At 44.4% G+C, this 25,604-nt stretch overlaps 2 protein-coding genes across 3 annotated transcripts in view; both read right to left on the reverse strand.

The window, feature by feature from the left end:
* The window catches only part of LOC144299632 (piwi-like protein 1), a 29,101-nt gene extending 22,310 nt beyond the window's left edge, over positions 1 to 6,791 (reverse strand). Inside the window, exons 1-3 of the mRNA XM_077875020.1 lie at positions 6,562 to 6,791; positions 5,411 to 5,546; positions 5,009 to 5,030 (exon numbers count right to left, since the gene is read on the reverse strand). Of these exons, the coding sequence (XP_077731146.1) occupies positions 5,009 to 5,030; positions 5,411 to 5,546; positions 6,562 to 6,791 (388 nt within the window). The remainder of the gene's footprint in view (positions 1 to 5,008; positions 5,031 to 5,410; positions 5,547 to 6,561) is intronic.
* A 9,627-nt stretch (positions 6,792 to 16,418) lies between these two features.
* Positions 16,419 to 25,604, reverse strand: part of LOC144300003 (uncharacterized) — a 34,600-nt gene continuing 25,414 nt past the window's right edge. Inside the window, exons 8-12 of one of the 2 annotated variants that reach the window (XR_013366669.1) lie at positions 23,774 to 23,870; positions 23,400 to 23,484; positions 20,415 to 20,485; positions 19,938 to 20,012; positions 16,463 to 17,282 (exon numbers count right to left, since the gene is read on the reverse strand). The gene's annotated coding sequence lies outside the window, so the exon portion shown is untranslated. Of the gene's footprint in view, positions 17,283 to 19,937; positions 20,013 to 20,414; positions 23,485 to 23,773; positions 23,871 to 25,604 lie in introns of both variants that reach the window. The other variant, XR_013366668.1, reaches the window with a different exon arrangement.

Raw genomic sequence — 25,604 nt, forward strand, 5'->3', positions numbered from 1 at the left:
GCTGGAAAGCCCCAGGGGAAGAAGAGGGACTTAGAGTTAGTAGAACTAGAGATTCCCCTCCTTCCCCGCCCCACTTTTTTCCAGTACAACTCGTTTTTATATCAGACTAAAAATTTCCATTTTTTTCCCCCTTTTCCCATCTTAACTACAATATTTTACCACTTCATTTTTAACGTTCTTCCTTTTTGACTTTCTTATTTCTACCATTACAGGTCCTAGATATAATTTCTACTTCTAGATTCCACATACTCAGTTTAATAGTGGGAAATTTATGAGCTATGTTTTTTTGTCATTTTTGTTTGTTTTCTTGGACTCCTTTTGTTCCCCAATGGTGGAAGTTCATACCTTCTAAAACATGACCAGCATGCACCCAGAACCAAGTACTATACCGTGCTGGTTCATTCTATGAGATTATATTCTCTCTTCTTTCCCATTCTGCTCCCCTCTTTTACCTTATGTTTTGGTGGTCAACGTTGGGGCTTTCTACAAGTATTGCTGGTTTATATAAATTTGGGACTGAACATCTTCTAACATACAGAACTTAATACACTCAGAACCAAGAGGATCAGACTCTAGGACCCCTCAAGTAGACTATATTTTCCTTCCACTACAACTTCATCGCCACCATCTCTTATTCCCCTCCTTCCATTTTTTTCTTTTTTTTCCCTTTTCCTCTTCACTTTTGCTTTTTTCCTCTTCTCTTTTGCTTTTTCGTTTTTATACTTCTTTGGGATTCTTGGCCTTTTATTTTTTACCACTTTCTTTTAAAGTTTGTTTTTCACTTCAGTGGTCCTTTGGTTTTATTATGTTCTGATTTGGTTTTCATTTTCTAGTCTCTGACCTCGTCAGAGTCATCTAGGGTGAAATTTACTTAGGTCGTGTTTCATATTCTTGCCTTAGCTTGCTAACACCCCCATTCTGCATGGAGCAAAACGACTAGAAGGAAGAACTCACAACAAAAAAGAATCAGAAATAGTACTCTCTGCCACAGGACTACAGAATATGGATTACAATTCAATGTCAGGAAGTCAATTCAGAAGCACAATTACAAAGCTACTGGTGGCTCTAGATAAAAGCATAAAAGATTCAAGAGACTTCATGACTGCAGAATTTAGATCACAATGCCAGATTTCAGGTTGTACTACAAAGCCGTGGCCATCAAGACAGTGTGGTACTGACACAAAAACAGACCCATAGATCAATGGAACAGAAGAGAGTATCCAGAAGTGGACCCTCAACTTTACAGTCCACTAATATGAGACAAAGCAGGAAAGACTGCGCACTGGAGAAAAGACAGTCTCTTCAATAAATGGTGCTGGGGAAATTGGACATCCACATGAAGAAGGAAACCAGACCATTCTCTGACACCACAAAGATAAACTCAAAAAGGATGAAAGATCTAAATGTGAGACAAGAATCCATCCAATAAATAAAAATTAAAAAAAAAAAAAGAATCCATCCAAATCCTAGAGGCAAACAGAGGCAACACCCTTTTTGAACTTGGCCACAGCAACTTCTTGCAAGATACACCCATGAAGGCAAGGGAAACAAAAGCAAAAATGAATTATTGGGACTTCATCAAGATAAGAAGCTTCTGCACCACAAAAGAAACAGTCAACAAAGGTTCCTCAAAGAGTTAAAAATAGATCTGCTGGGGATTTACCGCAAAGATACAGATGCAGTGAAACACCAGGACACCTGCACCCCGATGTTTATGGCAGCAATGTCCACAATAGCCAAACTGTGGAAGGAGCCTCGGGGTCCATTGGAAGATGAACGGATAAAGAAGATGTGGTTTATGTATACAATGGAATATTACTCAGTCATTAGAAATTACAAATACCCACCATTTGCTTCAACGTGGATGGAACTGGAGGGTATCATGCTGAGTGAAATAAGTCAGAGAAGGACAGACACTATATGGTCTCATTCATTTGGGGAATATAAAAAATAGTGAAAGGGAATAAAGGGGAAAGGAGAAAAAATGAATGGGAAATATCAGAAAGGGAGACAGAACATGAGAGACTCATAACTCTGGGAAACGAAAAGGGTGGTGGAAAGGGAGGTGGGCGGGGATGGGAGTGACTGGGTGATGGGCACTGAGGTGGGCACTTGATGGGATGAGCACTGGGTATTATGGTATATGTTAGCAAATTGAACTCCAATAAAAAAATAAATAAAAATAAGTAAGAGGATTATACTCTTAAAAAAAAAAAAAAAAAAGGAACGGAAAATTCAACTTTGCTTTTCCAGTGCTCATATATTGTTGCAGTGTGAAACCACGAGGTTGGTCATAAAAGTCAAATAAAAGGCAATGATGAAAAAAAATAAAAAATAAAAGGCAATGATGATCATAAAAAAAAAAGAAAAAGAAACAGTCCACCTACAGAATGGGAGAAGATATTTGCAAATGACCTATCAGATATACAATGGAATATTACTCAGTCATTAGAAACGACAAATACCCACCATTTGCTTCGACATGGAAGGAACTGGAGGGTATTATGCTGAGTGAAGTAAGTCAATTGAAGGACAATTACCATATGGTTTCACTTATACCAAGAATACAAAAAATAGTGAAAGGAATCATAGGGGAAAGGAGAGAAAAATATTGGGGAAAAATCAGAGAGGGTGACAAATCCTTAGAGACTGCTAGCTTTGGGAAATGAACAAGGGGTAGTGCAAAGGGAGGTGGGCAGGAGGATGAGGTGACTGGGTGATGGGCACCAAGGACGGCACTTGCTGGGATGAACACCGGGTGTTATACTTCATGTTGGCAAATTGAACTCCAATAAAAGAATATACAAAAAATATCGTTAAAATAACCTACATTATTCATAAACCTTGCACCCCTGAATGACTAAGATAGTCCATGCCCTGGGCTACAGAAACTGGTTCTCTTCAAAAGGTTCCTTCTGGAAGATCTTATTCCTAGTTAATGATGATCCTATAAAATACCAGAGTCTGAATTTGTACAATAGAAGAGCTTTCATTTTACATACAAGTTTTTAAAATGCTTTTTATCAAATTCACAACCACTCCGGACACAGCCAGCAGTCAAACTTACCACATTCAAATTTCAGGGAGAGAAAACAGCTGGCATCATTCATTAGTACTTGCTACATACAATATGCTTTATTGAAGTATTAAACATAACTCTTCAGACATGATATAGATGAAAAAACGGGTATTTCACTATTGTGTATTCAGATAAATTCATTTCATGGAGTTCATATTATGTATCGTGTTTTATAAAAACATCTATAACATCAGACACCAAAAGCAGAGACAATAGAAGCAAAAATAGACAAGTAGGAATTCTTCAAGCTAAAATGTTTCTGAACAAATTAATGTATCAACAGAATGAAAGCCACTTACGGAGTGGGAGAAAATATTTGCAAACCATGTATCTTATAAGGGGTTAGTTTCCAAAATATATAAAGAACTCCTGAAACTGAAGAGTGGCGGGGTGGGGGCGACATAATAACCCCCACCTTTTTTTTAAAGATTTATTTATTTATTCATTCATTCATGATAGAGAGAGAGAGAGGCAGAGACACAGGAGGAGGGAGAAGCAGGCTCCATGCCGGGAGCCCAACGTGGGACTCGATCCTGGGACTTGATCCTGGGACTCCAGGATCACGCCCTGGGCCAAAGGCAGGCGCTAAACTGCTGAGCCACCCAGGGATCCCAATAACCCCCTTTTTAATGGAGAAAAGACCTGAATGGACAAACATATAGTTGGCCAACAGGTACATGAAAAGATGCTCAAAGTCACCAGGAAATGCAGTTCAAAGCACAATGAGCTGTCACTTCCCATCTGTAAGCATGGCAGTGTGTGTGTGTGTGTGTGTGTGTGTATGAGAGAGAGAAAGAGATAGAGATCATTTTTTTAAAAGACCACAAGTGCTGGTGAAGATGTGGAGAAATTTCAACCCCTTGATAATGCAAAAATGGTACAGCTGCTATGGAAAACAGTATAGAGATTACTCCAAACACTTAGAAGTAGAACCACCATATAGTCCAGCAGTCCTACTTCTGGGAGATTCTTTCAGAGAAATTGAAATCAGAATCTCAAAGATATATTAGCACTCCCATGTTCACTGCAGCAGTATTAAAAATAGCCAAGCCCCGGAAACAACCCAAATACTAACAAATGAATGGGTAGGTTAACATGGTATATCCATACCACAGACTATTATTCAGCCTTTTAAAAAAGGAAAAAAGGGGGGATCCCTGGGTGGCTCAGCGGTTTGGCGCGCGCCTTCAGTCCAGGGCCCGATCCTGGAGCCCCGGGACCGAGTCCCGCGTCAGGCTCCCAGCATGGACGCTGCTTCTCCCTCTGCCTGTGTCTCTGCCTCTCACTCTCACTCTCATAAATGAATAAAAATAAAATCTTTAAAAAAGGAAAAAAGGGAAACCCTGCAATATGCAACAACATGACCTTGAGGACACTATGCTAAGTGAAATAAGTCAGTCCTAGAAAGAGACTACTACAGAATTCCACTGATAGGAAACATCTAAAATAGTCACACTCCTAGAAGCAGAGAGTAGAATGGTGGCATTCAGGGGTTGGAGGTGGAAGGGGGAATGGGGAGTTGCTAATCAACAAGTGTAAAATCTCCATCACCCAAGTTCTAGAGATCTACTATTCAACATCATGCCTGTAGTTAACAGTACTGTATCGTACACTTTAACATAGTTTTAAGGACAGATCTCATGTTAACTATTCTCACCATAATTAATAATAATTTAAAACTTAACTGACTGAGCCACCCAGGTGCCCCACTCTTGATTTTGGCTCAGGTCATGATCTCAGGGTCCTGAGATCAAGCCCTGCATCGAGCTGCACATTCAGCATGGAGCCTGTTTAAGATTCACTCTGTACCTCTGCCCCTCCCAATGCTCTTTTAAAACACTTTAAAAATAGGAGCAAGTTAGAGAATCAGACCTGAGGTTTAATAGTTTTAGCCAAACCCTTGGCTAATATACAAGTCTGAGTGCTCACTTGCATAAGGATACCCTTCCACCTAGGCAGAGAATACAATGCAGGCAAGGCTGAGGGGATCAAGCAGCTGCTCAACCTTCTAGTGCATTGATTTCAAACCCACTCATGTTTCTAGAATTCCTAGTTAACTTGGAGTTATATATGAATGCATTGTCTAAACCTGAAAAGACATTATAATTGAACAATTGGCTAGACTGACTATTATCCATCTCCACTTTTCCATAAAGCTTTAAAATATAAGGGGAAGAAAACACTGAGCAATTAATTCGTTGCAGAAAAGAAAAATAGTTGAGGGCTATACACTCTTCCTATCCTGTCAAACTCTATGGGGATCCTGAGGCTCTCGGCTGGGCTGGTATCACTATGGTGCACCCTCAGAGATTAAATCTCCCTGCCCCTCACCATAACCCTCTCTTTCCCCATTGTCACCTGGAGGCCGAGATGCTCTTCTCGGTCTTCTTCGTTGTGCAGGCTTAACCACTTGGCTTTCCGGTTGCAGTGGCCATGGGCTAGGTGGAATTCGGCTGGTTTGCTGGGTCTGCATATTTGAGGGGATAGACATAAAGAGTGCTGTTAATGAAATTTGTCCCTCATCCAAAAATTATTTGCCTGCTATGTGTCCAAGTGCTATCAGGGCATGGAGCATATTCCCTTGTAATGGCTCACACGCCAGTAACAGAAAATCATAATGTATATAACATTAGTATGTTAATGGCCAGGGAAATGAAGTAAAAGAGAACAAAGTACAGAAAATTCGTGTTATGGGGAAGGTAGGTTTGTGAAGGGGGGCTGGGTGAGTTCATGGGGTATGAAACAGAGCCTCAGGAGGAGGTTGGGACTCAACCAAAGCTTTGGAGGAGAGTTACAAGGTTATGGGAGCCACAGGTAAAGAGCAAATTTTCTAAGGCAGCAGTGTCCAAGGAAGCATGAGCTGAACAAGGGGAGAGAAGCAGGAGAAGTCACAGGGGTGGTGGGAGGAAGGCCATCTGGAACAATGTGTTCGGACTAAGAAGACAGGAACGTGCACAGGGCATTGGGCAGAGGAGCTGCATGGACTGACTTACTGGTTCTGTGCTGAGTAACCGAAAAAATGACGAGGGCAAATGCAGGAAGACCAGTTAGGAGGCCACTTGTGGTGTTCAGCAAAGGATGCTGGGGGTTGGGGCCAGAGGGGGGAAACAGAGGTGGTAAGACATTGTCAGATGCTAGGATTTTTTTTTAATTGGAAGAGGACAGTATTTTCTGGTTGTTTACATGAAGGGTTTTAGAGGAGTCTAGGATGGATCTAGAAGGCCCCAGCAACGGGCAGAATGGGGCTTCTTTAGATGAAAGGAGTGGGGCATGTCGGGGAGACACCTGTGGGGTGTCAGCTGCCTGTTTTGAATTCATCCTCAAAGAGGAGTCCTTGGCTGGAGCCAAGATATTCAGACACCTTTCCATACTCTCAGGATGAAAGTAAAGCCCTTTGCGAGAGTGAAGGCACGTGAGAAGGAAGCAGCTGAGGAAGATCCAGCATCTTCTGCATAGAGGAGACTGAACAGGACTGTGCTCACTGGCGGCGCTGCGGCTCCAGGTGGCGCTGCGGCTCCAGGTGGCGCTGCGGCTCCAGGTGGCGCTGCGGCTCCAGGTGGCGCTGCGGCTCCAGGTGGCGCTGCGGCTCCAGGTGGCGCGGGTTGGGAGGGGAACCGACCACGGGCTCTGCCTCGAGCTCGAGTCCTGGCTCGGCCGGACATTGCGGTCCTGAGGGTGAGGACCCCGGAGGGGACAGGCCCTGGAAGAGCATGGTTCTAGGAGACATCTCTGTGTAGTTGCCTGGAACTTTCTACAGACGAGGACTTTAAAGAAAGGGTCAGGTGCTAACGAGGCAGGGTTTCCCACCACACCCACAAGACGGCGAACTCCAAAGTTGTCAGAGAAGGGTCCTGTAGTGATCCTTTTCCCCATACAAAGTGGCGGGACCCCATGGGTTCCGGCGCTTACCTGTAGGAGTCAGGTGTGCACACTGTTCTCGCCTATAACATCCCCATCGCACAGGGAGGAACCAGGTGTCTCCTGGACGCTCACCCACCACACACACAGGCACACACACTCCAGAGCTCCTGCAGTCGGAACAGGTCCTCCGTTGACACAACTCACCTTCCTTCCTTCCTCAAGAATGAGGCTGCTCTGGGGTGGTTCACCTACACCCTGCAGCCTAGAGTTCCTCTCCTCCAACCTCACAAAGTCTGATGCTCACATCCATGGGTTCAAAGAGGCTAAAGCTTCTCTCCGAAAGGCCCTGTACCCTACCACGGTCACCAAGTGGATGTAGGACTAGCCTGGCCGCTGAATGGGATGCTCTGGCTGTCAGCAAGACTGGGGCCCACTGGCACCCACCCTCATTTCAATTTCAATTTCAACCCTGCTGGCCCAGCCCCTTCCGGCCCTGCCTCCATCTGGCCCAAATGAGGCCAACCTGGCAGGTTCATAGGGGCTCTGAGTTTCAGTTGGATGGGAGTGGGTGTTTCTAACTGCTATCTTGTCCCACCCACCCGACCTCCCCATCAACCAATCTCCAGATTAACCCACCAGGTGACTTTAGCAAATGACGTGCCCTTGGAGCTCTGGAAACTTAGGCTCTTACCCTTCAATAGTTTAACCAATTCCCTGCTCTTGCCAATACAACTAAATTGTAATTAATGTGATTATCCTTAGATCCAAACCTAGGCTCCTCCCATCATTGTCTCCTGGGTCTACGTCCCTACAAGTGGGTTGCAGTGATGTGTAAGCTTCTAGTTGGGAGTAATTTTTTTTAATGATATTTATTGTGTCAGTCTTTTTTCTTGATTGCTTCAAAGTTTCTGTCATTCTTTGACATTTTTTAAAATCACCAATTCTTTAGTTTTTATAATTGCATTGTTTTGCATTTAAATCCTTCATGTAGGGATCCCTGGGTGGCGCAGCGGTTTGGCGCCTGCCTTTGGCCCAGGGCGCGATCCTGGAGACCCGGGATCGAATCCCACATCGGGCTCCCGGTGCATGGAGCCTGCTTCTCCCTCTGCCTGTGTCTCTGCCTCTCTCTCTCTCTCTGTAACTATCATAAATAAATAAAAATTAAAAAATAAATAAATAAATCCTTCATGTACACACTGGATACCCATTTCTTTTTTTTTTTTTTTTCTGGATACCCATTTCATTTTAAAATTTTTTTTATTTTAATTCCAGTTAGTTAGCATACAGTGTTATAGTAGGTTCCACTGGACACTCATTTTAATTAAGAAACTTTTTCTTGAATAATCCTAACCTTGCCTGCCGCTTTGAAGTCCTATCATAATTCTACAGATACCTGTATGCTCCCTTAGCCATAATTCCAAACTCAATTATTCATTGTCTAGGGTGCCAATAATGCAATGTTTTGTTTGCTCTATCTTGAAACTATTCTAAAGACTAGAGAAGCCAAATGACTAAGCACTTGAAAATCCCTGGCTATTTTTTCAAGTGAATTTTACAGTCATTGCATTAAGCTCCAGAATATAATAGATTCTATTGACCTGTTACTTTGAGGTTGGATTGAATTTAGATAATGATTTACTTCTTCTGAGTTGCAGAGCCCTCACTAAGAGTTTCCTGGAAAATCCTTGTGCTCATAAGTGATTCCAAGGAAGATGTTTATGGGTGTCCAGGTTGCTGTGTAGATAGCACCATAGAAACTAGCCAAGGTGCCTGCTGGATAGTGGCCATAACTAGTGTGTATTCTGGTTTGCTAAGATTTTGGTCTGTCGGGACGCCTGGGTGGCTCAGATATTGAGCACCTGCCTTCGGCCCGGGGCATGATCCCGGAGTCCTGGGATCAAGTCCCACATCGGGCTCCCTGTGTGGAGCCAGCTTCTCTCTCTGCCTGTATTTCTGCCTCTCTGTGTGTCTCTCATGGATAGATAGATAAAATCTTTAAAAATAAAAATATATATTTTAGTTTGTCTGGTGGAAGGCAACCCAGATGAAAGGGTGTAGAGAGAAGAGAAGGAGATCAGAGGAGAAAACTCTGGAATACAGAATTGGATGAGACACTCCCAGACATCACTGTGCACTTGTTGCATGTCCTGTCCTGAGTCTAGCCCAGTCTTCGTATATAGCAGGCTCTTCTTAAAGATTTCCTGAATCTGCATTAAGCACACCTGGGATGCATCTTTTGGTAAGTACCTACCCCTTCATGGCACTTCGGACTCTTTCTGGTAGGTCTTTCATGCCATGCAAAAAAAAAGTCGTACCACTTCTTGCCCACTGGTGTTACAAGTCACACACTGGATTTGTTCCTGAGTGTCATAGAGTCTACATCACTGCTTATGGTTGGTCTTTGGCCAGCAGAATGTAAGGGCCTCGAGGGAAGGGACTTGGGTCTGTTCTTTCCCTGCTCCTTCTCCAGTAGATATAATAGTGCCAGGCCAAAACTATGTGCTCAATTCACATGTCAAAAGAGAATAGATGGATGCATGAATGGTTCAATTTGATGATGAATTATAAATCTGATTTATAACTCTCATAAACAACCCAAAATGCCAGAGTGGATCTGATTATCATGAGGTTCCTGATGACTTGCAGGAATCTGCCAGTGTTCTTTCTGGGCAAAAAAAAAAAAAAGGGAGGGGAGAGGCACCTACGTGGGTCAGTTGGTCTAACATCTGACTCTTGGTTTCAGGTCATGGGACTGAGCCCCGCGTCAGGCTCCACACCCTCCGCATGGAGTTGGTTTGAGATTCCCTCTCCCTCTCTCTTTTCCTTTGCCCTCCCCACTGCGCTTGCTCTCTCTGTCTTTAAAATAAATAAATAAATATATATATATATATATATTTTTTTTTTTTTACAAAAGGAGGGGAGGACATGGGAGAGAAGGTGGTAATTTTATTTTTTTATTTTTAAAAAGATTTTATTTATTTATTCATGAAAGAGAACAGAGAGAGAGAGGCAGAGACACAGGCAGAGGGAGAAGCAGGCTCTATGCAGGGAGCCTGATGCGGGACTCGATCCTGGGTCTCCAGGATCACGCCCTGGGTGGAAGGCAGGTGCTAAACTGCTGAGACACCTGGGCTGCCAGAGAAGGTGGTAATTTTAAGCTGGAAAATTGGGGATACACAGACAAAAAGCTGGAGATAATTAAGTGCAAGTTCGAAAAACATTTTGTAAATATCTTGGATCTAGACATCCATTTATGTAGGTATTTATGTATGTATGTATTTACATTTTCACAATCATACACCAAAATAAGCCTAATGAAAGCCAGCTGATGGAAGAGATCAATGAATCTAGAGGTAAAAAATATAGACTAAATAAAGACGTGGTTCTTTAAGAAACCAAGGTAGTTGTTTTCTTGCCAAACCACCTGCAGCCTAATTAAGACAAAAAGAAAATGCTGAGAATCTTTGAAAAGAGAATGAAGAAACGACCAGAGAGGGATTGGGGATGATAAAATAATTAGCATGCCTCTGTACATTAATAGAGAAACCTGGGTAAAGGAATGGTATTCGATTTTTTTCATTTTTCTTGTATATATTTTTATTGGAGTTCGATTTGCCAACATACAGTATAACACCCAGTGCTCATCCCGTCCGGTGCCTCCCTCAGTGCCTGTCACCCAGTCACCCCATCCCCTCACCAACCTCCCCCTCCACTACCCCTTGTTCTATTCCCAGAGTTAGAAGTCTCTCATGTTTTGTCACCCTCTCTGATTTTCTTATGTACAACTTGTATTATCTGTTTGCGTGCTTGTCCACCTCTCTATTCTAATCCCCTTTTGAAACTACAGAGATGTTGCTTTGACATGGATGGAACTGGAGGGCACTATGCCGAGTGAAATAAGTCAATCGGAGGACAACCATCACATGGTCTCACTCATACGTGAAATACAAGAAATAGTGGAAGAGATCATAAGAGAAAGGAGGGGAACTCAGTGGGAAAAGCCAGAGAAGGGGACAAACCATGAGAGACTCCCAACCCTGGGAAACAAAGGGTTGTGGAAGGGAAGGTAGGAGGTGGGATGGGGTGACTGGGTGACAGGCAATGAAGAGGGCACCGGATGGGATGAGCACTGGATGCTATACTATCTGCCGGCAAATTGAATTTAAATTTAAAAAATGTTAAAAAAATAAATAAACTACAGAGATGAGTCTGAAAATTGTTGGCAGCACGTATGCCTTATAGATACTGTTTCTCATGGCATGTCCCTGGCCCAACTGCCACTTTTGTATTGCTTTCAGATTGAGAAACCAGACTTGGGATCAACTAAGGGATCAACTTCCCAGTGGGACATTTTTGAAGAAGATTCATTCTAGGGAACAACCATAGAAAGACTAACAGGAAACAGTACCTGGGACTCTGTTACATGAAATTTGGGGATGTGAGGACCACTTACAGAGACATTCAGGACAAGGAGTCATACTGAAAAAGAACAATTTCAGGGAGATCACTACCTATAAATGCAGTGCTTTTGAGGGATGCTTCAGTCTATAGTCAGTTCTTGTTTGACAATAGGGAATTCCTACAGGAGAAAAATATCTCCCTATATGTTGTACACATGTAGGGAGCCTGACACCAAATTTCAACCTGATTATTCAGCAGGCTTCTGTGCAGAAAAGAAACTGTGGCAATGTAGTGAATGGGGAAAGTCCTTCTGTGACCATCCCACCTTCATTGGGCCTCAGGGCATTCATACTGGAGAAAAACTATGTATTTGTAAGGAATGTGGAAAAGCCTTCATTCAGAGCTCATCTCTTACAAAGCATCAAAGGTATCACGTAGGAGACAAACCCTGTAAATGTAGTGAATGTGACAAAGCTTTCAGCCAGAGCTCATCATTGACCACCAGAGAATTCGAGAGGAAGGGGGCAAAATGGCAGAGGAATAGGATCCCCAAGTCACCTGTCCCTACCAACTTACCTAGATAAGTTTCAAACCATCCTGAACACCTACGAATGCGACCTGAGATTTAAAAAGAGAACAGCCAGAACTCTACAGAGAGAAAAGTTTTGGCTTCTAACAAGACAGGAAGGCGGAAAGAAATAAACAAGAAAAGGAAAGAAAGAAAGAAAAAAAAGAAAGAAAGAAAGAAAGAAAGAAAGAGAAAGAAAGAGAGAAAGAAAAAAGAAGAAAGAAAAGAAAAGAAAAGAAGAAAAGAAAAGAAAGAAAAAAGAGAAAAGAAAAGAAAAGAAAAGAAAAGAAAAGAAAAGAAAAAAAAGAAAAGAAGCCTGAGGGCAGGTGGGGGGGTGGGGAGCTGCGGGCCAGAGGAGGTGGCTCCAGCCTGGCGGGAAAGCCTGGGCGCCCCTAGAGCCCAGCCCCGGAGAGGAGGGCGTCGGGCTGAACCCCAGGAGGGGCGGCGGAGCCCCCAGGCTCCCGGGGTCACGAGCAGACGAGGCGCGCCCGGGGCAGAGCGCCCCACAGCCCGCGGGCCGAGCTCGGGACAGCGCTGGAGCCGCAGCCGGCGGGGCCTCGGGGAGAAGCGGGGGGCGCGGGGGGCGCGGGGGGCAGGCGGGGGCTCCGGGCGGGCGGGCGCTGCGCCTGCTGCCTTCGGGCGCCCGCCGCGGCCCCGGGAGCGCGATGCCGGCAGCACAGGCCCCGGAGCCCAGGGCGGGGGACACGGCCGCGGTCCTGCCTCCCCCACCCCGGGGCGGGCGGAGGCGGCAGGGCCCAGGACAGCGAGGACTCCCCGGCGGCCGGCCCCGAGCTGTGCAGGTCCGCGCCTCCACCCCAGAGCACCCAGGCCCGCAGGGACTGGGGACGGCGGGAGTTACGGGGGAGCCTAGAGGCGAACAGAGGCAACCCCCTTTTTCAACTTGGCCACAGCAACGTCTCGCAAGATACATCCGCGAGGGCAACGGAAACAAAAGCAACAAGGAATTACTGGGACTTCACCCAGATCGAAAGCTCCTGCACAGCAAAAGAAACAGTCCACAAAAGTAAAAGACAACATAGAGAACGGGAGAAGATCCTTGCAAACGACCTCTCAGACAAAGGGCTAGTGTCCAAGATCTATAAAGAACATATTCAACTCAAGAGCAAAGAACAAACAATCCGATCGTGAAACGGGCAAAAGACCCGAACAGAAATCTCACAGGGGAAGACAGAGACACGGCCAACAAGCACATGAGAACATGCCCCGCATCGCTGGTCATCAGGGAAATACAGATCCAAACCCCCATGAGAAACCACCTCACACCGGTGGGAATGGGGAAAAGTCACAAGACAGGAAACCACAAATGTTGGAGAGGATGCGGACAAAGGGAAACCCTCTTGCACTGTAGGTGGGAATGTGAACTGGTGCAGCCACTCTGGAAACCTGTGTGGGGGTTCCTCAAAGAGTTAAAAACAGATCTTCCCTACGCCCAGCCATTGCACTGCTGGGGATTTACCCCAAAGGTGCAGATGCGGTGAAATGCGGGGACACCTGCACCCCGATGTTTATGGCAGCAACGTCCACAATAGCCAAACTCTGGAGGGAGCCTCGGGGTCCATCGAGAGATGAATGGATAAAGAAGATGTGATCCACGGCTACAATGGAATATTACTCAGCCATGAGAGACGACAAATACCCACCATTTGCTTCCACGTGGATGGAACTGGAGGGTATTATGCAGAGTGAAATAAGTCGATTGGAGAAGGACAAACATTATATGGTCTCATTCATTTGGGGAATATAAAAAATAATGAAAGGGAATAAAGGGGAAAGGAGAAAGAATGAGTGGGAAATATCAGAAAGGGAGACAGAACATGAGAGACTCCTTACTCTGGGAAACGAACAAGGGGTGGTGGAAAGGGAGGTGGGCAGGGGGTGGGAGTGACTGGGTGACAGGCACTGAGGGGGGCACTTGATGGGATGAGCACTGGGTGTTATGCTATATGTTGGCAAATTGAACTCCAATAAAAATTTTTTTTAAAAAAAGAAGTCTTACACAAAGAAGTAAAAAAAATAAAAAAATAAAAAATAAATAAAGTGCATTGTGTTTTGGGTCAGGGTGGGATTTGGGAAACTGAGTTAGGATATGCACTTTTCTCTTAGCTCAAGCACCTCCTCCAAGATATGGAATATCTCCCCCAGTGTACTTAATGCAGGAGGATTTGAGAAAGAAACCAAGGGAACTCCAGGGCCAGGGTTGTAGAACGTGATCTATGGTGCCTAAGGGAAGTCTCAGGTGTTATGAGATGCTTCTTCCCATGGTACCAACTCCATTCCTGTTCTGGACCCACCACTAATCATTTTCATAACTCTTGGTAAGGGACCAACATCATGCTCTCAATGACTATGTTGTTCTGTCTTTCTCTGTTGTCTCACCTCATAGAAGAATTTGCACACACACACTGTCTGCTAAGGTTTCTCCTCTTCTTTGCCTTTGACACTCAACCTTTTGAACTAATCTCTCACTGGTTTTCAAGCATATACTATAATGCTGTTAATCGGAGGCTGATTAACCGTTGCAAGGTAGCTTTCCACAAGGTAGCACCCTATCACCAACATGTCCCCATTTTGTCCCTCCTCCCAACCCCAATTATACTCTCTGCTTCTATGTCTTTGACTGTTTTGTTCCACATATAAGTGACCTCATGCATTATTTGTATTCCTATGCCTGGCTTATTTCTATTAACCTTATGGCTCCCAGGGCCATCTGTGTTGTCACAAATTTTGAGATTTCCTTCCTTTTAAGAAGGGTAATATCACATGGTAGGATAGGCTCCATTTTCTTCATCCATTTGCTCACCAGTAGACATGACTTTATTTCTGTATTCTTGGCTTCTGTGAAGAGTGCTGCAAAACATGTGCACATATCTCTCTGAAGGTCAGATTTCAAATCTTTGGGACTTATTTGACAAAATCAAATGATATGGACTACATTTTTCAAATTTTTTGAGGGACTTCCATATTGTTTGTCATAGTGACTGCATCAGTTGGCATTCTCTGTTGTGTATTTTAAGTATGTAGCAACTTTAAGACATTTCTAAATCCACTCTGACTCAATTAGTTCTTCTAGCTAAATGCTGAAGAACTTAAGGATCAAAAGTTTGAAGACTGTGGAAGGAGCCTCGGTGTCCATCGAAAGATGAATGGATAAAGAAGATGTGGTCTGTATATATAATGGAGTATTACTCGGGTATTAGAAATGACAAATACCCACCATTTGCTTCAGTGTGGATGGAACTGGAGGGTATTATGCTGAGTGAAGTAAGTCAGTCACAGAAGGACAAACATTATATGGTTTCATCCGTTTAGAGAATATAAAAAATAGTGAAAGCGATTAAAGGGGAAAGAAGAGAAAATGAGTGGAAAAAATCAGAGAGGGTGACAGGACATGAAAGACTCCTAACTCTGGGAAATAAACAAGGGGTAGTGGAATGGTAGGTAGGTGGGGGGATGGGGTGACTGGGTGATGGGCACTGAATGGGGCACTTGATGGGATGAACACTGAGTGTTATACTATATGCTGGCAAATCAAACTCCAATAAAAAATATACGAAAAATAGAACATAGATATCTAAGTCTGGATGTCAAGACTTTGGGATATATTTCCCAAAATTGGAATTACTGGATCAAATGTAGTGCTTCTTACAGTCTTTTGAGGATTCCCTATTGTTTTTCATACTAAAGTCAGCAGTTACATTGTTGGGTAGGTTTTTTTTTTAATAAGTTTATTTTTTTATTGGTGTTTAATTTACCAACATACAGAATAACACCCAGTGCTCATCCCATCAAGTGCCCTCCTCAGTGCCCGTCACCCATTCACCCCCACCCCCCGCCCTCCTCCCCTTCCACCACCCCTAGTTCATTTCCCAGAGTTAGGAGTCTTTATGTTCTGTCTCCCTTTCTGATATTTCCCACACATTTCTTCTCCCTTCCCTTACATTCCCTTTCACTATTATTTATATTCCCCAAATGAATGAGAACATACACTGTTTGTCCTTCTCCGACTGACTTACTTCACTCAGCATAATACCCTCCTGTTCCATCCACGACGAAGCAAATGGTGGGTATTTGTCGTTTCTAATGGCTGAGGAATATTCCATTGTATACATAAACCACATCTTCTTTATCCATTCATCTTTCGATGGACACCGAGGCTCCTTCCACAGTTTTTTGGGTAGTTTAAATGTGTGTCAACTCCAAGACCTTTCTAATTCACACTCTCCCACAGGTGGCTCTACAAGGTAAATTATGAGTAATGGGATCAAATATTTGAACTTTGAAAAGATTATAACTCATTTTTGTATGGTTTTGACAGCAAACTGTCAACAGTTCATTGTATTGTTATGCATTTCCCAGGATCCTATTCAAGTACATGGGACAACAACGTTCCTAACAGTTCAAATCGATCTGCTATCTTCTTGAGGATGTGGGCCAGCAAAACCCGTATCTTGGAGATAACAAAGGACATAGGATACAAATGATTCAATCGAAGATACCATGGAAATTCATTCACTGAGTTGATTCAAGATTAATTATTCTTGAGGCAGCTGGGTGGCTTTGTCAGTTAAGTCTCTAACTCTTTTTACTCAGGTCATGATCTCTGGGTCCTGAAATTGAGCCCGATGTTGGGCTCCATGTTGGTTATGTAGCCTGCTTACATTTTCTCTTTTTCCCTCTGCCCCTCCTCTCTTCATGCTCTTTCTGTCTTAAAAAATAATAAAATGAAACATTATTCTAGTTCACTCAGTGTGGCGTACTTAAGACAAAATACTAAGGCGTGTTATTTTTGTTTCATGTGTGTACATTTTAATTTTCTGGTGAATCAATAGTTTACAATGACAGTAGAAAAATTTAATTTCCAACTCAAATGTGATCTCATTCCATGGTAGATATTTTGCAGCCAGTGTTTGTTGTTAAACATTAGCAAAATTTGATCTCAGTACTTTTTAATGAATAGACTTTATTATTTAGAATAAGTTGGAATAACAATATAAATGATTTCCTATATCCCTGTTCCCTGGCATAGAATTTCCATAATTATTAAAACTTGCATCACTGTGGGACATTTCTCATGAAGAAGAAACCAATGGAGTGATATTGTTATTTGGTGAAGTCTACCATCTCTATGAAGGTCAGCTCTATGCTGTGCCATAGTGTGGGTTTTGACAAATGCATTATATCATGCATGCACGGGATCCCTGGGTGGCGCAGCGGTTTGGCGCCTGCCTTTGGCCCAGGGCGTGATCCTGGAGACCTAGGATCGAATCCCACGTCGGGCTCCCGGTGCATGGAGCCTGCTTCTCCCTCTGCCTGTGTTTCTGCCTCTCTCTCTCTCTCGATCTCTGTGTGTGACTATCATGAATAAAAAAAAAAAAAAAAAAAAAAAAAAAAAAAAACATCATGCATGCACTGTGTACACTGTAGGTTTACTGCCTTTAATTCCCATGATTCAACTATTAATACTTTTGCACTTTCTATAGAAATCTTAGTAATCATTGAGCTTTTGTCATCTGTATAGCTTTCCTTTTTCTCACATTTGGAGCCATAATATATGTCGCTGTTTCGGACTTCCTTACTTTTTTCACTCTTAACTGTTCAGGTAACATATATCCATGACTTTTTGTGGCTTGATAGATCAATTATTTTTATTATTAATATTTTTTAGAGATAGTGCAAGTGTAGGGGGGAGGGGAGAGGAAGAGGGAGAGAGAATCTTAAGCAGATTCCAGGCTCAGCACATGGCTGTCATGTGGCTTCATGTCAAGATCTGTGGCAAAATCAAGAGTCAGAAGCTTAAACGACTGAGACATATAGGCTCCCCAAAAGCCCAATCACTTTTTATTAGAATAGTATTTCCTTGTATGGATTGAAGTTTGTTTTGCATTCTTTTAAAGAGGGACAGCTTAGTTGTCTGTAGTTGGGGTGATCCTAAATAAAGCTTACTTTACTTGGAAAACAAACTTGAATTTCTTGGGGGAAAGACAGTTTTCATGGACTAACCTCCTGAATCAGTTTGGATTAGGCCTGTTAAAAAGCATATTTCAGATGGATAGAAGATGGTGGAGTAGAGGTCCTCATGTCAGCTGGTCCCCTAAATTTATCTACATAACTATCAAGCCATCCTGAACACCAGTGAAATCAAGCTGAGATATAAGCAAGAATGGCTGACTCTACAAATAGAAAAGTGAAAAATTTTTGCACAGTGGAGTGTGGAGAAGTAAAACAGAAGGGATATATCAGAGGATAATGGGCGGGGTGGAGGTGGGAGCTTGTGTAAGCCAGCTGCAGGAAAGTGAAGAGCCCTGAAGTTAAAATCTGGACCCTTAGAAATCTGTTCCTCAAGAGACTTCCCTGCCCAAAAGGGCCTAATTGGTGAAAAGGTTCAGAACCACAGGTGAGTGGGGTCTCAATATTCCTGGAGGCCAGAGAGTGCCCAGGTGCCTGAGCCAGCAGAGTTCCCAAGTATTGGTTCAGGGAAATGGGTTCTTGTTGGATCCACCTGTGGCCTTAGCTATCCTTTCTGCTCTGCCCCCAAACAACCAGCAGGGCTGGGCTTCTGGAGAGACCAACTAGGGGTCTCCTAGGCCTGATGAGGCACTTGGGAGGAGTGGGGGAGAGCAATAGTTTTAGGCCTTTACCCCAGGCCTTGTTTTCTCATTAAATCCTAAGAACTCCAAGGGAGTGCTATTGTCCCCATTTAACACCTGAGGACCATGGGCTCAGAAAGGTGACTGTCACTTACCAAAGTGTACAGTGGAGAAGGGAAGTTCATATCCCCAGCCCCAGGAGGCCCTTGACCACAGCCCCAAGTCTGTTTTTTGGAAGAATGTAGTGAGAGGGCACAATACAGGGACATACAGTGAGTCCTGTGACTTCAGGAGATTGATGGGCCTTCCTCAATCTGGAGATCACAAGAGGCCAAAATGCCAGCATCTCTCAGCCTGGGGAGTCCTTACAAGATTCAGAGCTCCAAAGGGGCAAGCCTCATGCCACCCACCCAACCAAACCACCTCTGGTTGACAGAGCCTTCCATGCATTCCTTCAAGAGGAGCACATTGGCTTTAGGAGTTCCAGGGGCAGGTTGTACCTGCACAGCCTTTCTTCCTCCCTCTCCACAGGGCAGCACATAGAGGCTCCACCAGGGGCTACCAGGTCGGCTCCACCATCCACACAGGGACCTAGAGCCTTAGCAGCCCATGTGGTCTTGGAGTAGTTTGAGTGCTGAGGGCAGTAATGACATTGGAGTGTCCTTGGGAAAGCAAAGTGGAGAACTTGTGGAAATAAGAACTCAGGGTGCACCCTGCTGCTCTCAGGATTATGTCCCCGATCTTAGGATGATTCTGTCCTCAGCATTTTAGTTGACAGGTAAATGCAGCTGCCCTGAGTGATGGGACCACTGGGGCCACTGTAGCATGATAGCAGTGTGTGGGACCTCTCTATACATTTATGTTTCCAGTCAGGTACACAGATGCTGGAACTCCCTTGCTCTATGGCTAATGATCCAATGGCTGAGTGATAAGTGCAGGTCAGTGGCCCAGAGCAACAGCATCAAAACCCACACTGTGAGTTCACATTTTGGCTTTTACAACTTAGGTGGTCAAGAGTTTGGGCCATCCCTCTCTGTACCATCTCCACAAGGAAAGAGAAGAGCCAACAAACCCTCAGGTCCAGCTATGGTGAGGGAGCAATGCAGTGCTATATGTAAAGTGTGCAGTGGTGATGACATTTGGGGGGAAATTTGACCCTCGAATTGTGCTGAGTACATGGGAAATACCTCCTGAAGGAACACACACACTCACATTCCCAATCATACCACATAGACTCACACATACACACAACACTCACACACACAATCCCACACCACCTAAGTGACACAGTTGCTTGCAGAACCCACAGAACATGGCCATAGCTCTATGCTGAGCATTGACGGCACCCCTGTCCCTCCTCCCCAGCAGGAACCCAGAGTCAGGGTAGTCCTGCAGGCCAAAGCAAACAGGAAAGCCCCACCTTCATCAGCACTGAGATCCTTCCTCAACAAGTGATTCCAGAATATGTACAATTTTCATTTATTCTTGTATCCACCTATGATTAAAGAAAACAGTATGAAGATCACATCATCTTGTATGCTGTTTACACATATCTTTGTTCTCCTGATTTTACCAAATCAGGTGGGACACAGTGCTTGTGTCAATAGCCTCAAAAGAAAAGGCTTGGGGTTTCCATGGCAGATCTCTCAAGTCCATTTCGATCAGTGAATACAAACTTCTTTTTCAAGGAGGAGAATTTTCTGCTGAGGAAACTGCTCACCACCATACACTTTGAAACTTCTTAAATGCCCTTTTGAATCAGGTGTCAGTTGATAATGGGCTCAACATTCCACCCAAACAAGGAAATTGTGGATAGCATGTATAATGCACTTTGTCATATTTTCTTTTGAAGAAAGAAACAAGGGAAAGTTTCAATCTCAAAGACAGGTCAGCTTACCTTGGGGGTAGATGGGGCCCCTTCCTCTGTTAGGACTCTGGGAAGCTCCTCCGATGGGCCCTTGGAAGGCACTAGGAGGACATAGAGAAGCTGTGAGGACACTGGAGGTGCTACTCAGGAATTACTTGGAGAGCTTTGCTTACTATGGACACAGGGCGAGAATGTATGCATGTCATTGGTTATCCGGCAAGGACTGAGCAGCTGCTGGACTCCCCTCCTCAGTGGCTGAAGGCAGGCATCGAGGAGGAGCAGGATGGAAATGAGAAATGAGGCCTTTGGTTTTCTACCTAAGGGGAACTTAATCCACGTGAAATGGTCAATCTAAAGAAAGGCAAACACTAAAATGTATGTTGTTTCAATGATGGAGTCCTGTGACTCCTGCCCATTTTAAAGCCTAGCAAAATTCCCACTTCTTCAAATATTACAAGATCATTTTGGCTTCCATGCTTCTTTTTTTTTAATTTTTTTTAAATTTTTATTTATTTATGATAGTCACAGAGAGAGAGAGAGAGAGAGAGGCAGAGACACAGGCAGAGGGAGAAGCAGGCTCCATGCACCGGGAGCCCGACGTGGGATTCGATCCCGGGTCTACAGGATCACGCCCTGGGCCAAAGGCAGGCGCTAAACCACTGCGCCACCCAGGGATCCCCTTCCATGCTTCTTATATGCAGTTACTGTATTCATCACCTATTCCACTAGATTTTTAACTTTTTTTATTTTTAACTTTTTTATCATGATGATACATTTATCCCTTTTAATCATTCATCAGTATACAATTCAGGGCATTAATTACCTTCACACACTGTACACTCATCACTACTAACTACACTCAAAACTTTTTCATTCTGTCCAACATAACCTCCATACCCAGGAAGAAATGACACCACCTCCCCCACTTCTTCCAGCCCTTGCTAAGCTCTGTCTCTAACAGTTTGCCTATCCTAAGAACCTCCCATAAGTGGAATCATGCAATATCTGTCTTTCTGTGCTTGCTTTACCTCACAGAGCATAATATTTTTTCAAGGTCCATCCATGTTGTGGCATGTTTCATACTATATGTTGGCAAATTGAATTTAAATTTTAAAATGTTAAAAAAATAAAAAGATTCTGATGAAAGTACATGTGAAAAGCAGACTTCTTTTTTGGTAGAGGAGAGAGTTTAGGTTTAGATGAACCCAAAAGAGCTGGTTAGTAGAACATTTGTGTACCTCATGCCTTGAACCCCAAAATGACAGTTGGTCACCTCTGAACACAGACCCAGTGACCTGTACTCCCCAGATGATAGAAAACCGAAAATACTCTCCAGACACAAAATTGTGATAGCAGGGGATCCTCAACTTGTTCTCCCAGTTGATTGGTAACTTTCAGCAAAGTTCCTCAGAGTGGATGTCAGTCCAGCGAGGTCACCAAACTCATTGGCATGTGAGGCTGGCTCAGACAAAATTCACAAGGGCCAATTCGTGGTTCTATGCTCTGATTCTTCTTATGACAAAAAACAGTTTTACACAGCACAACGCAAAATTGTAACAAAAAAGACAGCAGAAGGGGAACAAGAAGGAATGGGCTGACTCCACCAAGGAGGCCAAAACAAATGGGAACCAAAAACAAGATCCAGGTGTCATACCGAGTTTGGTAGCATAGGGACTCACTCAGAGAACAACTTTCAGATCCAGTGCTCATTCACCATGTCATCATGGACCAAACAACCTGCAAGCAGCAAGGCCCAGGGGGCTTCTGTGAGCACTACTTGCTTGAAGGCTAGGGTCTTAAAGCAACAGGGAAATTAGATGGGGTCTCAGTGGGATCTCTGTGATTACCTGTGCAGAAAGCAAAAGTAACCAAGTGAGAACAAGCAGAGAATATTTACTCAGAGCTCCCTACAGCAAGGGAGTCAGCCACCATCATTTGTGTTGGGCAGAGACTCAACATCAGACAGAAGCGTGGGAACTCATTCTGGGGAGGACGGGGGGAAGAAAGGCTTCAGCTACTCCCTGTTGGGAGGCTTTTGGTATGGAGAGGATGTAGTGAGCGGTCCAGAAGCAAGGCATCCTATGTGATTGTTGGGAGTGTATTTTGGTTTTGTTTCTGGTTGATCAGTCAGTCCTAGGTTGCAAAGATGGATAAGAAAGACACTCTCAAATATAAATATGGTCATTTGGGGCCAATTGTTATGAAGGTTAAGGTATAGAATCCTAAGCCAGTTGCTAGATACAGCAGCCAAACTTCCTGCAAGCCTGACTTATATATAGTAGTCCTGCTTCTTCAGCTGACAACAAGATGATGGGTTGGTTCCTGGATTGTTTGTGGATCAGAAACCTATCTTTATGTATGGTCTGGCTATGGCCCATTTGTACATTCAATTTTTTATGCAGACTGGGGGCCAGAAACCGGGAAAATGCTAAGGAAATAGTTGATCGGGGCTGAAGAGAAAGATTATAAATTTGAAAATCCAAGGACATCAAGTGACTAGATGAGACCAGGTCAGGATGAGAATCATAAAAAGCAGGAAAGAGGAAATTAGCCAAAACTACAAAAAGGAGTTTATCAACAAGAGAGAGAATAGGGGCTCTTGGTGGCTCAGTCACGTAATCATCCAATGTGGGATTTTGGCTCAGGTCATGATCTTAGGATCCTGAGATACAGCCCAGTGTCAGGCTCTGCACTCAGCAGGGAGTGTGCTTGAGGTTCACTCCCTCCCTTTGCCCCTCCCCCTTAAATGCTTAAATGCTCTATCTCAAAATGATTTTTTTAAGATTATTTATTTATTTATTCATGAGAGACACACACAGAGAGGGGCAGAGACACAGGCAGAGGGAGAAGCAGGCTCCATGCAGGGAGCCCAATGTGGGACTCAATCCTAGGACTTCAGGATCATGCTCTGAGCCGAAGGCAGACACTCAACCGCTGAGCCACTCAGGTGTCCCTCCAAATGATTTTTTTTAATAAGAAAGTATAAAGAGATGAAAGAGGAAACAAATTACATACAGATTGTTGATCTATGGGTCTAAATCTTCATAATCTGTGAAATTGTCTTCCTTGTGTACAACCACAGGAACGGGGATGGGGTGGCCTGGGGAAAGGAAAGGGGACAGTCAAGGTGAGAGGAAGATATGGGCCACTGCTCCTGAGATTTATATCCTCAACCCCAGAACTCAATTCTGCCCTCATTCTGTAGTCCCCCCACCTGCCCACCCCTGAGACCTTGATCCCTTCACCCTTGTAATAAGGATAGGGCCCAGGGTCTCTGGGCCCTTCTCAGGTCTCAGATTCCATTCCTGGGACCAGAAAGCAAAGCTTGTCATCCCATTGTTCCAAGAGGCAGCCACAGTGCCCATGACTTTGTCCCCATGTTTTCCTACCTCCTTCTACTCCCTCCTCCTTCACTTCCACTTCTTTCTCTTAATCATTAATTTCTCATTTCCCTTCTCTTGTCACCTCCAACATCCAGTTTGTTATCTGATGTGGGGACAATAGAAGAATGATTATAGGTTTACTGCCACCGTCTCTAATCAATCAGTTGATCAAAGAGCCAATCCAGCCAACACTAGGGCAGCTACCATGGGCCTGGAAGCCTGGGGTTGCATGTGGCCATGACACCCCACTGGGCATATAAACTGACTGCCTTGTACCTGGCATGATCTTATATACTTGAGACACACTTAACCCTTATAGAAGCCTATAAGTGTCCTAGCCCACAGAGGAAATGGTGACAGTAGATGTAAAGTAACTTGCCTGATTTCCTTTAGTCTAAAAGTGGGATGATGGACTTTCTAAAACGGATGTGGCCACATAAACTCAGGTTGTCTGCCAGCATTTGCCCTGAGCCCTGGAAGGACCAGGCAGGGGAGCCTTGGGCAGGCCTGAGGGAAGTTCCTAGGTGGGGCCAGGACCCTGGTGTGGGGAGCAGGCCCAGCACTGTGTGGCTGGAATAGCAGGTACTGACAGAAGCAGGGACTCTGGCTCTGGTGCTCAAAGCCTCTGTCCTGGGCCTAGTCAGTCCCAGGAGACCAGATCTGCAGGACTTTGAGAGGGACTGAATGTGGCCAGCCCAGCAGCTTTCACAGAGGCCTCTACGATTCCTGCCAGCCAGGGACAGTCTCCAGGAGGCTGCGCATGGGCCTCTCTCACATGGAGACAGGTGCAGATTCTATTCATGTGCCAGACTGGAGGTCTGGGGTAAGAGAGGATAGAAATGTGCTCCAGGACGCCACCCACCTCACTTCTGCAGCAGGACCCGGGAGCAGGTGCAGGAGGCTGAGAGGGAATGTTCTCTGAGTTGCCCACCCCGGGAGCACCTTTCACCCAAGGGCAGGCCTGACGGTAGACCCTGCAGGTGCTGCTTCATTCATCAGTGTACAATTCATCTCCCTCTGAAGCTGCAGAGGGAGAGGGTGCATAGCTTCCCCCAGCACCTGGCTCAGACGGAAGCCTCTGTCTCCAGGGTCAGATGTGTATGGGAGAGCTGTGTTTCCAGAGATTGCCTCCATCAGAGGTAAGTGCAAAAAACCCAAACACAAACCTCTCCTGCTCTATTCCCAAAAGATGCTAATCAAACATAACCAAGGGCTTTCATGCTTGGCAGTGACAAAGGGAGCCAGAACTGGTCTTCTGGGAAAGATAATCTTAAATACCAAATAAAAAAATATGATTACAGAGCACACTCAAAGCCCAGAAACAGAATACCTCTTACTATTATACCAAAAGAACCAAACATGGGCACCTGGGTAGCTCAGTCCATTAAGCTTCTGTCTTTGGCTTGGGTCATGATCCCAGTGTCCTGGAATCAGGCCTGTGCATATTCTCTGCTTAGCGTGGGGTCGACTTGTCCCTCTCCTTCTGCCCCTCCCACCCATTCGTATACTTGCTCACTCTTTCTCTTTAAAATAAATAAAATCTTTTAAAAAGGGGGGAAAAAGAACAAAACCATTCTATACTTTTACTTCCTTTGCCTATCTGATTTCATACCTCCCACTGTCAGTCTACAAAGCAGCAAATGTATCCCGACTGCTCCCAGGAACCATCTCCCATTGATTCCCACCTGACTGGGTTCCCTATCTGAAGAGTCTTCATCCTTAGTACTGGAGGGATATATACTCTCCACCACCCAATCTTTAGAGACACAAGCATGGGCATCAGGTTATTAGAGAGCATTTCCCCTGTTGCTGCTACTCTAGCTGAGGCCAGGCTGGC

Source organism: Canis aureus, chromosome 27 (genome assembly GCF_053574225.1).
Source record: "Canis aureus isolate CA01 chromosome 27, VMU_Caureus_v.1.0, whole genome shotgun sequence".
Taxonomy (NCBI): domain Eukaryota; kingdom Metazoa; phylum Chordata; class Mammalia; order Carnivora; family Canidae; genus Canis; species Canis aureus.